The sequence below is a fragment of the Leptonychotes weddellii genome, chromosome 7 (assembly GCF_054177405.1).
Source record: "Leptonychotes weddellii isolate Sample4059 chromosome 7, ASM5417740v2, whole genome shotgun sequence".
Classification (NCBI taxonomy): domain Eukaryota; kingdom Metazoa; phylum Chordata; class Mammalia; order Carnivora; family Phocidae; genus Leptonychotes; species Leptonychotes weddellii.
In genome coordinates, this window is record NC_138375.1 from 44,305,442 (window position 1) to 44,322,045 (window position 16,604).

The 16,604-nt window shown below is 38.8% G+C and overlaps 1 protein-coding gene across 2 annotated transcripts in view; it reads right to left on the bottom strand.

Annotated features, from left to right (window-relative positions):
* The window catches only part of SOX30 (SRY-box transcription factor 30), a 27,630-nt gene extending 11,867 nt beyond the window's left edge, over positions 1 to 15,763 (bottom strand). The window contains exons 1-4 of one of the 2 annotated variants that reach the window (XM_006730472.3): positions 14,361 to 15,763; positions 12,336 to 12,575; positions 10,919 to 11,098; positions 5,919 to 6,411 (exon numbers count right to left, since the gene is read on the bottom strand). In XM_006730472.3, the coding sequence (XP_006730535.2) occupies positions 5,919 to 6,411; positions 10,919 to 11,098; positions 12,336 to 12,575; positions 14,361 to 15,372 (1,925 nt within the window). In that variant the 5' untranslated portion in view covers positions 15,373 to 15,763. The remainder of the gene's footprint in view (positions 1 to 5,918; positions 6,412 to 10,918; positions 11,099 to 12,335; positions 12,576 to 14,360) is intronic. The other variant, XM_006730473.2, reaches the window with a different exon arrangement.
* Positions 15,764 to 16,604: the final 841 nt, after the last annotated feature.

Sequence of the window (16,604 nt, forward strand, 5' to 3'; positions counted from 1 at the left end):
GACTGCCTTCGGCTCAGGTCATGATCCTGGAGTCCCTGGATCAAGTCCCGCATCGGGCTCCCTGCTCGGCAGGGAGTCTGCTTCTCCCTCTGACCCTCCCCCCTCTCATGTGTTCTCTCTCATTCTCTCTCTCTCAAATAAATAAATAAAATCTTAAAAAAAAAAAAAAAAAGAAAGGATGACTACCCAACTTTTGCATCAACATGGATGGAACTGGAGGAGATTATGCTAAGTGAAATAAGTCAAGCAGGGAAAGTCAATCATCATATGGTTTCACTTATTTGTGGAACATAAGGAATAGCATGGAGGATATTAGGAGAAGGAAGGAAAAAATGAACAGGGGGGAATCAGAGGGGAGACAAACCATGAGAGACTATGGACTCTGAGAAACAAAGTGAGGGTTTTAGAGGGGTGGGGGGTGGGGGAATGGGTTAGCCCAGTGATGGGTATTAAGGAGGGCACATATTGCATGGAGCACTGGGTATTATAAGCAAACAATGAATCATGGAACATTACATGATGTACTGTATGGTGACTAACATAACATTAAAAAAAAAAAAAAGACCCTATATAGTCAAAGCAATCTTGAGAAAGAACAAAGCTAGGGGCATTACACTCCCTGATTTCAAACTATATTATAAAGCTATAATAAAACAATATGGTATTGGCATAAAAGCAGACATATAGATCAATGGAAAAGAATAGAGAGACCAGAAATAAACCCACACATACATGGTCAATTAATTTACAAAGGAGTCAAGAATATACAATCAGGAAAGGATAGTCTCTTCAATAAATGGTGTTAAGAAAACTGAACAGCCACATGGAGGGGCGCCTGGGTGGCTCAGTCAGTTAAGCATCTGCCTTCAGCTCAGGTCATGATCCTGGGGTCCTGGGATCGAGTCCCACATCGGGCTCCCTGCTCAGCTGGGAGCCTACTTCTCCCTCTCCCTCTGCCTGCTGCTCTGCCTACTTGTGCTCTCTCTTTCTCTCTCTGTCTAATAAATAAATAAAATCTTAAAAAAAAAAGAAAGAAAACTGAACAGCCACATGGAAATAATGAAACCCCTATCTTATACCATACATAAAAATCAACCCAAAATTAAAAAGTAAAGACTTGAACATAAGACCCCAAATCATAAAATTCCTAGAAGAAAATATAGGCAGTAAGCTCCTTGACATTGGTCTTGCTGATGATATTTTGGGCTTGACACCAAAAGGCAATAAAAGCGAAAATAAACAAGCGGGACCACATCAAAATAAAAAGCTTCTGCACAGCAAAGGAAACCAGCAACAAAATGAAACAGCAAGCTACCAAATGGGAGAAAATATTTGCATCTCATATATCTGATAAGGCATTAATATCCAAAATATATAAACAACTCATACAAGTCAATAGCAAAAACAACAATCCAGTTAAAAAATGGGCACAGGATCTGAATAGACATTTTTCCAAAGAAGACATAGAGATGGCCAACAGGTACATGATAAGGTACTCAACATCACTAATTATCAGGAAAATGCACATAAAAAGCACAATGAGACATCACCTCACACCTGTTAAAATGGTTTTATCAGAAAGACAAGAAATAACAAGTGTTGGTCAGGATGTGGAGAAAAGGGAACCCTTGTGTACTGTTGGTGGGAAAGTAAATTGGTGTAGCCACTATAAGAAATAGTATGAACTTCCTCAAAAAATTGAAAATAGACCTGCCATATGATCCAGCAATTCCACTTCTGGGTATTTATTTGAAGGACATGAAAACACTAACTTGAAAAAAATAACTGTATTCCCATGTTCACTGCAGAAGAAGTTCCATACACACAATGGAATATTATTCAGCTGTAGAAAAAGGAAGAAATCCTGTAACAATATGGATGAACCTTGAGGACATTATGCTAAATAAAATAAGTCACAGAAAGACAAATTTGGTATGATCTCACTTACATGTGGAACTTAAAAAAAATGAACTCATAGATATAGAGAACAGATTAGTGGTTGCCAGAAGGGGCATGGGGTGGGAAATAGGCACAAATGGGCGAAGGTGGTCAAAAATTACAAACTTCCAGTTATAAGATAAATAAGTCCTAGAGATATAATGTACAACATTGTGACTATAGTTAATACCATGTTGTATATTTGAAAGTTGCTGAGAGAGTAAATCTTAAAAGTTCTCATCACAAGCAAAAAAAAAAATGTATGTTGTACCATGAAACTAATATAATGTTATATGTCGGTTATATCTCAAAAAAATACTTTGGTCTTCAACTATTATTGTAAATTTATCTATTTCTCCATTTAATTCTGCAATTTTGGCTTCATATGTTTTGGGGCCCTTTGTTGCATACATATATGATTATAATCACTTTATCTTCTTAATATATTAACTCTTATCAATATGTAATATCCTTCTTTGTCTACTGTGAACAATTTTTGACATAAAGTCTATTTTGCTTATATTATTATAGGCACCCCATCTCTCTTTGGTTACTATTTGCATGGAATATCTTCTTTTATTTCTTCCTCTTTTTCAACCTATTTGTGTCTTTGGATCTAAAGTGAGTCTTTTGCAGGCAGGATATATTTTGATCCTATTTTTAATACATTCTGCCAATTTCTGCTTTTAATTAGATAGTTTAATCCACTTACATTTAAATTGATTACTGATAAGGAAGGACTTATTTTGCCATTTTGCTATTTGCTTTCTATATGTCATTCTTTTGTTGTTCCTTAGTTTTTCCATTAAGGTCTTCTTTTATGTTTAATGGATTTTTCTAGTGTTCTATTTTGTTTCCCTATTTCCTTTTTGCGTATTTTTAAAGTTATTTTCTTAAGTGGTTACCTTGGTGATTACAGTTAAAATCCTAAATTTATAACAATCTAATTTAAATTGATATTTACCTTCATTGGCATATGAAAACTCTCTATAAAACACCATCCCCACTTTATGTTGTCATAAATTATATACTTATGCATTTTGTATCCATTGACATAGATTTATAATAATTGCTTTATGTATTTTCCTTTTAAATAATACAGGGGAAAAAAAGAGAAGTTACTAACCAAAAATACAATAATGCTGGGTTTTATATCTGCCTATATAGCAAACTTTACTAGAGTTCTTTATTTCTTTGTTTGGCTTTGAGTTACTGTCTAGTGTCTTTTCATTTCAGTCTGAAGTAGTCCCTTTAGCATTTCTTGTAGGACATATCTACTAGTTATGAACTTCCTCAACTTTTGTTATCTGAGAAGGTTTTTATTTCTCATTTTTGAAGGATACTTTGTCAATTATAGAATTCCTGATTGATGGTTTTTTTTTTTTTTCAGCACTATGTATTCCACTGCCTTCTGTCCTCCATGGTTTCTGATGCAAAATTGGCTGTTAGTCTTACCGAGAATGTCCTGTACAAGATAAGTCACTTTCCTCTTGCTGCACTCAAGATTCTTTCTTCATCTTTGGTATTTAACAGTTTGATTATAATGTATCTTAGTGTGGATCTCTTTGAATTTATCCTAGTTAGTATTCATTGAACTTCTTGGATTCACATCTTCTTTCAAATCTGGATCATTTTTGGCCACTATTTCTTTAAATATTCTTTCTGCCCTTTCCTTTCTCATCTCTTCTCCAGAATCTCTGATGATTACGTTGGTACATCTGATGGTGTCCCACAGGTCCCTTAGATTCTGTTCACTTTTCTTAACTATTTTTCTTCTGCTTCTCAGATTGGATGATTTCAATTGACTTATCTTCATATTCACTAATTCTTCTGCCTGCTCAAATATGCTGCTGGATCTCCATAGTGATTTTTCATTTCAGTTACTGTAATTTTAAGTTCCAGGATTTCTATTTGGTTCCTTTTTATAATTTCTGTATTTTTATTGATGTTCTTCTCTATTTGGTGGTACTCTGTTCTCCTGGTTTCATTTAGTTCTCTGTCCATGGTTTCCTTTATCTTCCTTTAGCTCAAGACAGTTGATTTAAAGTCTTTGTCTAGTAAATCCAATGTCTGGGCTTCCTCAGGGATAGTTTCTGTTAATTTTTTTCTTGTAAATACTGTATCTTCTTGTTTCCTTACATGCTTAGTAATTTTTTGTTGAAAACTGGGTATTTTGAGTATTATAATGTAGTATTTCTAAAAATCAGATTTCTGTCCCTCCCCAGGATACGATACGGTTGCTTTTTTTGAGTTGTACTTGTGTGTTTCATTGGTGACTTTTCTAAATTATTTTTGTAAAGACTTTATTCTTTGCCTTTTGTGATTATTTAAGTCTCTGTTCCATTAATTTAGTGGTTTGGCAGAGCTTTCCTTAAAACAAAACAAATGAGAGCAAAAAACACTCTCCCAGTCTTTGCAGATTGGTTCTGAGTTGGGGCACTCCTTCAGTGCTTAGCCAGGATGTTTACAGTTCTTTCTTAGACTTGGTTTCCTATTTACACAGAGCCTAAAGATCAGTCAGAGATGAAAGCTTACAGTCTTCTCAGGTGTTTGCTGAATATGTGTCTAGCCCTGGATATGTGTGTGCCATTCTGGATTTCCCAGTATACATTGGAGCTTTTCAAAGTCTTTATTCCCCCATGTACCTCCTTTCCCAGTCTCTTCTAGGCTTTTCAGTCTGCCTGCTGTTTGCCCCATCTTTTGTCCCTTACACCAGAAAACTGAGGGTAGTATATGCCTTTGAATATTTTTCACAAACACCACTTGAAAGACAACTCAAACCCTGAGAGTGTTTTGAGTTGAGTGAAACAAAGGTAAGCCCTTGAACCAATTCTTCAGGAAGCCACCAAATTAAGTCAAAATGCACAACCATAATGCTTTGAGGAAAAAAAGGTCTATAATGCCTCCTCCAACAGCAAAAAGTCACACCAGAACATGAGCCACCATCCCCTTGACCATCACTAAGCTATAAAATGGGGAATGGTTGTGGCAAACTGGGCTAAGGACTTTAAAACAAGCAATCCTATTATGAACTGAAGTAATATAATATATACCTGAAAAGTTCTTTGAGCTATTGGTATGCCTAAGTGAGAAGTAATTTTACTTTCCTAAATAAGTAACAATAGAAGATTGGTATTAGACATGTAACATTCCAATCTCAGTAGAAACTATCTCTGTTTATACACTCACCAGCAATTGAAAAGTAGAAGTTTTACTCTATTAGAATGTTTGCAAGGAAGCTAAATTCTATCACTCCAAAATGAAAAGTTACAAATTTGTTTTCTCTAGACGCTTTCCTATAAAAATCAATTCTTTTACTGATAATTTATATGGGATTTTTGTTGTTGTTGTTAAAAAGACCACTGTGTAACTTTGAACAAGTCATTAAACCTCTCAGACCAAACACTCTCCTCTATACCATTGCTATTCAAAGTTTGGTCTACAAACCAACAGAACTGGCATCACTTGGGAACTTGTTAGAAATGCAGAATATCAGGCCTACTATACCCTGGTATAGGATACTGCTCTACCCCAGACCTACTGACTCAGAATCTGTATTGTAACAAGATCACATATGAATGATATACATATAAAAGTAAGTCTGAGAAACACAACTCTATACAATAAGATATTGGTGGGGGGGTAACTAAATAATCTTAAAGACCCTTATAACTGATTTTTCTGAAAAATCAGATCTGATAACATTGGAGCCTGTATTATCTTGTGGCAACAATCAGCTATAGCTCAGTAGCAGCTACCTCATGAGATGGGGCATGAACTCTCTTTGGCCCTCCCAGTCCTCATCTAGCCTCCTTCATGTTTTTATGTTAACTGCTTGGCCCCTAATTCAGCCTCTAATCTAAATCAGATTCTAATCAGAATTGAGGAAGTCCCTTTTAAAATAAAAAAATGGGTACCTTCATAGGTAAAAATGCATTAGCTATATGTGTCTTTAGGTGAAAGAAAAAATGTTCACTTACCTTGATGGGAAGTAGTGAGGTCCAGGTAGGAAGTAAGGGTGATGAAAAGAAAATCGTGGTGGTGTCCCAAACAACGTGGCTGGATGGCCAAGGGGAGGAGCCTGGTAGACATGTGAGTGTGGAATAGGAGGAGCCTGGGGGATTGGAGCACTTCTGGGACAAGTGGAAACGCTGGGATACTCCTTGGGAGGTTGGATGGTTGAGGTCACAAATCTGGCATGGGCAGTACTTGCACTAGTTGGGATCCTGTTGGTGTTCTCCAGAGAGACCGGAGTTGGTCTCTTCACAGAGCGACTGGCTTCGGAATGCAGCCGATGAGTGTCTGTTTGGGAGGGCCCAGCAAAGTGCTGGGGTGGGACTGCCGGGCAGAGGGGCAGACTTGGAGCCTGGACGGCCACCTGGGTAGTACTGGAGACGCTGGGCTGGAAAAGTGAGATGGGGCTTGGGCGCTGGACTGCAGGTGTGGGCAGCTGGATGGCAGGTGGGGCATCACCTTTAGAAATAAAAATAGCATAGGTCTGACATTAATTGAGTTGCTCCATGTTTTTCTTTTTTCAGAATTTAATAAGCTGTACAATCAGAAGCCTTCACTAACCACCTCACCTACTAACATTACCACATCACACTACTCTATTTCCTTTATAGTATTTGAACAAATCAAAATCATTTTGTTTACCTATTTTACATTTTTTGTCTCTCTTTCCCATCTAGATTCTAAGTGACTTGAGAGGAGAGACCTATTCTGTTTTGCTCTCTGCTGTATCTCCAGGGCTCAAAATTCTGTATGGCACAGAATAGGTCCTCAACAAATATTTCTTTTTTTTTTTTTTTTAAGATTTTATTTATTTATTTGACAGAGACAGAGACAATGAGAGCAGGAACACAAGCAGGGGGAGTGAGAGAGGGAGAAGCAAGCTTCCCACAGAGCAGGGAGCCCAATGTGGAACTCGATCCCAGGACCCCGGGACATGACCTGAGCCAAAGGCAGATGCTTAATGACTGAGCCACCCAGGCACCCAACAAATATTTCTGAATGGATAAATAAATGAATAAAATTGAGTGATTGAGTGAAAGATGAATACATACAGATGCTAATGCATATATATAAATATTTCTTTAAAAAAATAATATGAAACTACAGATAGTGATTACTTTTAAGGAACAATCATCTGGGAGAAGAGACAGGGCAATGTGGCAAAAAGAAAAGCTAGACTTTTATTATACATCTATTGGTACTGTTAAATTTTCTATTGTGTAAATATATTAACCTTACTTTGAATATTGAGGTTTCAGGGAAGTGTATGGGTCATTTTACTTCTATCCCATATACTTCTCTATATTAATCTGACATTAAAATGACATTTAATTTTTTGATTGAAAAAATAAACAATCAGTAAAATTATTTTGCTTTATTGCATTCAATGTCAATGTGATTACAGAAGGAAATTCCCAGGTGAGAAGAGGACTTGTCACAGGTCAACAATTTGTGACAGATATGAAAGTAGTATTATTGCAGTGAGGCATAACAAATATGGCAGAATTTTATAGGTAGGTGAAACAATCGTGTTCTTGAACAAGAGAGGACTACTAATTGAGTTACCAAGTTATTCAAATGACACATTTAGCCTAAACTTAAACTTTTCCAAAGAAATACAGAGAGAAGCCATGGCAAGAGAGTCATGATCTGGTTTATTCCAGTGCAGTTAGATCTCTGTTAATATAGAAGATGCAGTCTAAGAACAGACTCTATGATTAGAAATATGTCTCTGTGAGAGGCTGAAAGGAATGTGGATCTTCTCTTAGCCTTGCCCAGTGAAGGCCTTTCCTTCCTTCTTTCTCTCCAGATAAGGCATATAATACTCCTCTTAAACCTGCAGGTAGGTACTTATCTGTTACTAATTATCTGTTACTAACTATCTGGTAATTATCTGTTAATCTATCTGTTTCAAAGATGGCCCCTGAGCCAGTGAAGCACAGATAACACAGGGGCAGGGTGTAAGCGAAGCTGTCCTGGTGCTCGTAGTTGATAGGGTTATGTGCCCTCCCATCTGTGAGGCACAGGCCCTAGGCCTTTCCTGATTGATCAGGCATAAAGTAATTTCCCTCTTCCATGTTCCCTCAGAACATATAAATCTATAACTTACCATGAAATATAAACCTCTGATATTTGCTTGTCTGCCACCCCTACCGCAATCACAAAACTGGAAGCTTGAGAGCAGGAACACTTTCATTCATGTCTGCATCCCAGTTTTTGGCACAGAACTTGGCTAATAATAGTTAAGAAAGCTATGACTAGATGGAAAAAAAAACCCTAACAAATAAATCTATATCTGATAGTACTTTTACCACTGATCTGGTATAAAGAAAACTCCCTTCTCTAAACAACTATGAAGCCAGGCTGATTTGTAATTGAATTATCACTGCACTCAAGACATCTGCTCCTAAAATCTTCCTCTGACACAGGTTTTGCTTCCCTATAGCTAGTTCAAGAAGCTCTTAGTCCTCAGTAAAGAAGTATGATCTTCCCAGGCAAAGTAAAGGAGCTATACAGACCAACTGATATTATTTCAGTTACTGAAGAAGGAAGGGACTCATCTTTTAGCTGACATGAAATGTTCTTTTTAACCAAAGATACTTCTATAAAAAAAAGCAGTATGAGGCATGAGATGATAAATCATGCATTCCTTTAATTCAGTATTCACCAAGTAACTAACATATGTCAGGCACTGTTTTGGTCTGAGGTTAAAAATAAAATGCATGCATAGAGAGTTATATAGAAGTATAAGGAAGATGTCCTAAATGTCGAAATTCTGGTTGCTAAGCAGGAAGTTAAAGTCTGCAACATCGAGTCATCTCCATAAACTGTCAGTGAAGAGAGAAGACTTGTGGGAAAGGTAGAGCTCTAATGTATCAAACTTTAGATAAGGTATGGAAAAGACTAGCCAGTCACCTGTTTTCTCTCCTTCTAGCACATAGCTAAATTACATTTCCCAGCCTCCCTTGCAGTCAGAGGAGTTGCCATGGGTCCAAGAGCTACCCAATGGAAGCTACAAGAGATGTGCACCACTTCGGTGACTGGCCTCTGAAAACCTTTCATGCATTATCTTCCAAGCTCTTTCCCCTTCTGCAAGTTCATGCACACTAGTCCAGTGGCCTTGGATGCCACATATTAAAGATGGCAGTGCCACAGGGTGGAAGAAGTCTGTGCCCATGAGTCACCCCTTCAAAGAGAGCCATACACTGACTAGAAATACCTATTTTAGACTTTAAATGGATAAAAATAAACCATAATTCTGTTTAAACCATTATGTTTAGGTGCTTGTAAAGCAGCTAGCATAATCTAATCATTACATGAGATAAAGAGCAGAATTCTAGATCTATAGTATAGTATGACAGGAACAAAAAAAGTTATTAATTTTCAATACTCTCCCACCACCTCTCCCAAAGGGAAAGAATTCACTGCCTGTGCTGACTGGACAGAGGGTGCACCGAGGCTTTTGTTGTGTGACTGGGATAAATAGCGAAGGAGTGAAGAATGGCAGAAACTGAGGACAGACCAAATTTCTCTAAAAGAAAAAGCTATATGGAGGTAGTAAGGAGAGAAGGACCAGCATGTGGCTGAACAAAGAGAAAAAGAGGCAGAGACAGAAGGAGAGGAGGAGAAATAGAGTAACAGGCAGAGACATAGAGACAGAGATGGGAAATGGAGAATTGGGACAAACAGGCAACTGATTAAAAAAAAAAAAAGTGGGACTTTGGAGAGAGAAAACGATAATGAGGAGCCCCAAGATGACTTACTGTGTGTTGAACCATGTGATTCTTCCTTCCCTGCCCCCTCAAGAAAACCTACAATAAAGAGCTATATCACTTTTCAAGGAATTTTTGAGCCAGATTTCTGTTTCTCATGGACATGCTACTTTGCTGGAATAGATCTTAAGGCAAAGAGAAGACCATCTTTTTTTGGATTATAATAATATCAGAAAAATGTAGGTTTTCTGTTTGTTTCAGTTAAACAAGAAGAGGTGGGTAAACCGAAGAGGCACCATATGTCTACTACCAAACAACTGAAATAGTAGTAAACTTTTTAAATTAAAAATTTAGAGAAAATGTATGAATTCAGAAGAATGAAAGATGTCAACTGAGTAACAGTATAATAAGGCAAACCAATTTCGGGCTTTAGAGATAAAATGTAGAGAACAAAATAATTCACCAGAAAATTCATATATGTATAAAGTGACATTTAAAAGCCAGACTAAAATAAATATAGCTTCCACCAGAGTTCTGGAAGACTTTAAAATAAACAAATTTGATATTTAATATAAAATGAAAATGCTGGCATAACCAGCATCAAAGACATTTGATAAAAGAAAGATAAGAATTCTGGACTATCATGCTGTAATCACTTTTGGAAACAAGAAATAGGAGAAGAGCTTGGGATGTGGCATTAAATGTGAAAGACAGAATGAACATAATGCATTGGTTGTAGAAATAACAACAGACAAGGTACTATAGATTTTATCAAAGAAATAGTAAAATTATTTGTATTGGTATCTATCCTTTCTAAACTACCATATAAGCTCTTTGATAGGAGACTGTAAAGATACCTTTGTATTCTGTCTCAAACACAGAGTTTGACCTATATTTGGTACTTAATAAACATTAGGTAATGGGGGTAGGTAGGTAGGGATGCAAATATGGCAGTGGAATATACTATAGACTGAGAAAACATCTGAGTTGGAAATATTCACCAAAACAAGGGAGAATACCAAACTACATTGCTAGATTGACTTAATGAGATAAAAATGTGCTAGGATGATACAGTACATAGCAAGCTCTGAAATTTTTCCTTCTCCAATTTCATGTTTTTACTTTCTTCTTGATTTTTTTCCTTAATATTGTTGTTCTAAAAATTCTTAAGCTAACAGAAACAAAATTTCAACTTAAGGTAAAATTTTCATACACCTATTAAAAATTCATAATCTACAATAAAACAAACTCACCAACTGGATGAGTGATGGTGTTCTGTAGGCTGGGAATTACCACAGAGTAGGTAGGTGAGCGATAAGGATATATTGTTGTAGGATTTGTAGAGATGATATTCTGTGTGGTGCCAGAAAACACATTGGAAACACTTAGAGGGAAGCGTTTTCGCTTCCCTGGACGAGGTTGATAAACCCAACCTATAGAAGAAGATAAGCAATTTTTAATTTGAACATAAAGACCCTATTTAGCCTTTAAATAGTTCTTTTTCACAATAAAGAATCCAAAATACTTCTAAATTTAAAAAAATAAGTTATTGTCTAAAGTGTCTTTTCTAACTTAATTATGTGATTTCTGTGCATTTTAATACCCATATAACTCCTAACTAGTGGTCAATATTGTAACCCATGATTCAAAGGAAGAGTTAGGGCAAATGTCTTATAACCAAAGACACATATTGAACCCATTGTAAAATCAACATTAAAGACATTGAGTTTGAATCCCAAAGCTTTTCCTTTACTTATAAAATAATGCCCCTGTAAGATATTATTCATCTCCTGTTCCCTCACTTTCTATGAGATATAACTGTCTCTATCTTACAATGGAATGGTCACTAATGACCAGTCACTATTTTTATACCTGGCTTAGGAAGAATCACTCTCCTAAACTTGGCAATCCCAAGTCCACAAACAACCCAATTTCCTTCCAAAGTCAGAAGAGTGGAGTTTAACAGTTTGTAGCCACTGTATAACCAGGGGAATCACTGGTTCTCTGTAACTGTTGCCTCTGACACCCAAAACATTTCTGCTCATATTTTAGAAAAAAATAACTCTTTTCCCATCATGCATGATCATATTGGCCATACACTTTGCTTTTACCCAAGCTTAATCTAAATGTCCTCATGGCTGGGGAGTAAGTCAGAAATTGTTTCAAACTACATCATGATGAGGATAGATTTGGCAGTTAGAAGACATAATTATGTTCTCATAACCATATAACATTAAAATGGAGCATGGTGTCAATCCCTGCATTCTCATTGTCTTTAAGTGTATGATGCATATTTGTTTCTGTTGCTATGATTTTAACTCTTCATTTTCTAGTGTATTTGTAAAATTGTAGCCTGGAACTCTGGAGTTTCACCTTTATTAAGTTCATATCTGTATATTTAATCAAAACCACACTAAAATTATGTCCCCTGGTTTGTTATTAGTTGGCAAATATAAGACCAGATATTCCTCTACTTGGTTCTATTTAAGAAAACGTATGCCATGTATCAACTCAATCATTACTATAATATTAGCCATTATTCTCTTTATTGTACATATCAGATTAGAAAAAAAAATGCATTTTTGTCTTTCATTCTTAACCTAACCTAATCTTTACCTAAATAAATTTAAAAGAAATTAGAAAGAAGTTTTGTTTATTTCATTTGATTACCAGGAAATTCCTCTCTGTGCTTTTCTTTAATCTTTTGTGCTTCATCATAATAGGGTTTCTTTTGTTCTTCACTAAGTTTGTTCCACTCTAACCCGAGCTGGACACTGATTTCTGCATTGTTGGCTGCTGGGTTAGCTTTGGCTAGTGCTGGCCGGTGAATCCTTGCCCAAACCATAAATGCATTCATGGGTCGCTTCACATGACCATTTCTGTCCTTACTGAAGGGAGTATCTGGTATTCCTACATGACAAAAATTAAGAGACTGAATTAATGTGCCACACACACACACACACACACACATAATGTTAAAGTGAAGTGCACCTTCATCTATATTTATTTTTTAACTGGAGAAAATATAGTCAAAGAACTGTCAGTATTCCAGAATGCCTCATAACCCCTGAACTCAGCATTCTAAACTATAGCTTAGAATAACTCTTCTTTTCCTCAAAAAGAATAATATTGTTGAAGATATTGTAGGAGTAATAATGTTGAAGACAAAGTAAACTGTTGGCTTATTACTTCTTTGGGCTTTGGTAATATCTCTACCAGTAATTAATTTAGTTTCTTTCCCATTAAAAATATTCTATTACTGGGGGACAGGAACTACGACTTATTCATGACTATAATCCTAGCACTAGCTAGGTGTTCCCTAAACGTTTAAAGGAACTCATTTACATGCCCCTGTAGTGTCCGTTCAAGTAAAAATATTTATAATATAATACTATATTCTATTTCATTATGAAGGTGAAGCTCTTGCCAAGGTGGGTCATTGACACTAACCCTATGTCCTGGGAGAAAAAATAAAAGAAAAATAATAAAAGTGACTTTTTGAGAGTCCCAGAACAAGTTGAAATTACAATAAAGGTAGCTAAATTCACATCTCTTACCTAATTCATCAAAAACAACTGTCTGTAAACTTCTACTGTTTCTCTTTATTTTAGTTACTTGATATATGAGTTTTTAAAATGCACAAAGGATTAAATAAGTATTATATAGAAATCTTTCCCTTTCCTTTAGAAAATGAAGTTTATAAAAGCAAGAGGGTGAGATGGAGATAAAGGGTCAGTAAGGAAAATAAGAAAACAGTAAATATAAAAGTTAATGAAAATATGAACTGATATGATTTTCCATGACATTCATTGGCATAAAATTATCTGAATTAAATCTTAAAATAAGAATTTTCTAACTATATATTCATAAATAATGGATAGCAATAAAATATTTGTAGTTGTTACTGCTAACTACATTTTTTAAAACAATTTCTAGCTTATTCTACAGTATTTTCATTTTCTATATTTCTATAAATCCTTAGCTTTTAGAATACTAAAGTGTTACATTTAATCATGTACTGTTTTCTCTTAGAAAAATGTTTACTATTCATTTTTAAAGATGACAAATAACCTCCAAATTCAGTATAAACTCTCCTGTTTGATTATAAACATTTTTTCATTAAACAAGACTTAAAATTTTCTTCTTGGGGCACCTGGGTGGCTTAGACGTTTAAGCGTCTGCCTTTGGCTCAGGTCTGGATCTCAGGTCTGGCTCCCAGCTCAGAGGGGAGTCTGCTTCTCCCTCTCCCCCTGCCCCTCCCTCCGTTTGTGCTTTCTCTCTTTCTCATTCTCTCAAATAAATAAAATCTTTAAAAATTTCTTTTTCTTCTTGATACACGTAAAAATATTGAGCTACTATAATAAAGTGTAGCATAGAAACTGAGGGTTGAAATAACTGTGTTTATAGTGAGAATATTTCTATTTTGTGTATAAACATTAGTCGCCTCTAAATCTCATCATTCACTGGGCCTTAAAATAGATTTTTTAAAAAATGTTTGGGAATCTTGGAACATGTTAGTGTATTTTACTGGTATATGTACAAGTCAATTGGAAGTGATACCTGTGCAGACTCTGCCCTGTAATGAATCAGTTCCATGATTTTATTTTTCTAGTTTAGGCTTCTGAACTGCTGACATGTCAGCTATGGGGCAACATAGACGAAGTTTGGAAACCAGATTCCCCTGCCGTCTAATACCTGCATCTGAGGGAAGCACGGTGAGCGGGACATCTTTGGTTTCAATTTTTACAGAAGGCTCCAGTAAAGATTGCATTTTAATAGGCACTGGTGTCAAGGGGACCTTGGTCAACCGTATCAGCTCTGAAGGTGGAGGTCCCTGAAATTGGATCCGGGCCCCAGGGGGGACCGTGTGGAGAGTCAAAGGGATCCTGAGGTCTTGCTGGTGTGGCCCAAAGGCACTGGATGGCTGGGCTAGGATGACTTCCTTGCTGCCATGGACCAGGCCATTGGACGCGGGCTCCGTGCCCAGCCTGCAGTCCTCGAGGAGTCTCTCGGGCTCCTCCGTTTTGATGACCCCTTCTCTGATGGTCGCCAGGTTTTTGCCTTCCCCGCCTTTCGCCACGTCCCTTATGACCTCCTCCGCCTCCAACTTGCCCTTCTTCTCGTCCCCTCGGCGCCAGTCGAGAGCTGGCCCCGGGCCTTCCACCTTGGCCGCCCTGGAGGCTCTAGGGCCCGCCTCCACAGGCCTTCGCGTCCCCGCCGACGGATCCAAGCCGGGCCCCTGTTCCTGCTTCTCGGCCTTGACGTGCAGCGCCCGGGGCTGCACTGGGTGCAACTCGGGTCTGCAGGGGGCGCCGTCGGACGCGGGCGGCGGCGGTGGCAGCAGCAGCAGCTCGGGCCTCAGCTGCAGCAGCCGTGCTTGCGCGGGAGAAGCGACGACGCCTTCGTCCCGGGCCTGAGCCAGTGGTGGCCCAGGCGGCAGCAGCAACACCTGCTCCGGCTTCACCTGCAGCAGCCGCCGTGCCGCGGGTTGTACACCCGACGCCTGGGCCTCCCTGCACGACGAGTCCACGGTCCCAATGGCGGCCGCGCACGGGGTGGGCGGCGACGGCGGGAGCTCCGCGGCCTCAGCCCTAAAGGAGGCGCCCTCGACCGGCAGCTGGGGAGGAGCAGGGCGGAGCGGGCGCGGCGGGGTTGCCCGTGGCAGTTGGCGCGGCTGAGGCTGCGGCTCTGGCCTGGCTCTCTCCATGGGGGGAGGGGGACGCCCCGGCCTGGTCCCAGCCCGGATTGTGAGCTCAGCCGTTTGTTGGCGACCTTCCCCCTACCCCTTTCGGTTAAGACCCTTCCAAGGCCCTTGCTACCCAGAACCCTACGCGGTTCAAAAAGCGGCCCTCCGTCTTGGCCTCGCCCAATCACAAGCGTCCCGATACTCCCGGCCTTCCAATCACAGGCGCATTCTCCGGCCCTTCCCGCCCTCCGCTCTCTCCTCGTGCTGAGCCCTCGAATCACTCGCGTTGGCCTGGGTTGTGACACGTGCTGCCCATTTTCCCTCTCTGACTTTGCCTCTCTTCCGGAGTTCTCATCCAGCCGTTGTCCTTAGTTACCCCTCCCCCGCCCGGAGAGCCCGACAATGGTGTTGCCCAGGAAACGGTGTGGTTCCACGTCACTGGCCTCCAGAGGATAAAGTCGAGTGAGTCCCCAGGCTTTGTATGCGCAATTTGCCCTGGCTAATACAAGAAAGGCCCCGGGCATCACTTTGGGCCTTTGGATCTGTGTCAAGGGAAAAGGGGGGAGACTTTGCAACTACCCCTTTTGTACAATAACTGTACTAGTTAAACTTTCAATTAATCACCAGGTTCTTTGGGCCTTACTTGCAAAAATACATCCCAAATTCATCCACTTCTTTGGGCTTCCACCGCCATTACTCTGTTCCAAGCTTCCATCATCTTTCACCTGGATATGCCGTCGTTGTGTGAATAGTCTCCATTTTTCTCCCTTGTTCCACTATGTTCCAAATGCCAGAGATCTTTTTAAAAGTGCAAATCTAGTTCTGTCACACCCCACTCTCCTAAATATTCCCATGGCTCCCCACTGACCACATGATAAAGGTCTAATATACTTGCAAAGCATATAAAGCCCCAATGTGGCTTGGGCTCTGTGGACTCCAGCCGCACTGGCCTCTCATCATTCTACCTTAAGGGGCTTTGAATGCTGTTTCTCTCTTGTGTCTCCTTACCTCCTCCTGCTCATTTTTTAAATTGCAGTTCAACTGTCACTTTCTCAGAGAAGTCTTATTATCTGATTCTGAAAATCAGGTCAAATCTCCTTTATGCACTCATATGTCCATCACTTCTTTTAAAACTTTTACCACAATTCGTAATTATGTATTTCTTTATGTCATTATTCTACTGAATCCACTACTTGACTATAAACTCCTTGAGGACAGGCAGTGTTTTGCTCATTATTGAATCCTCAATGCTG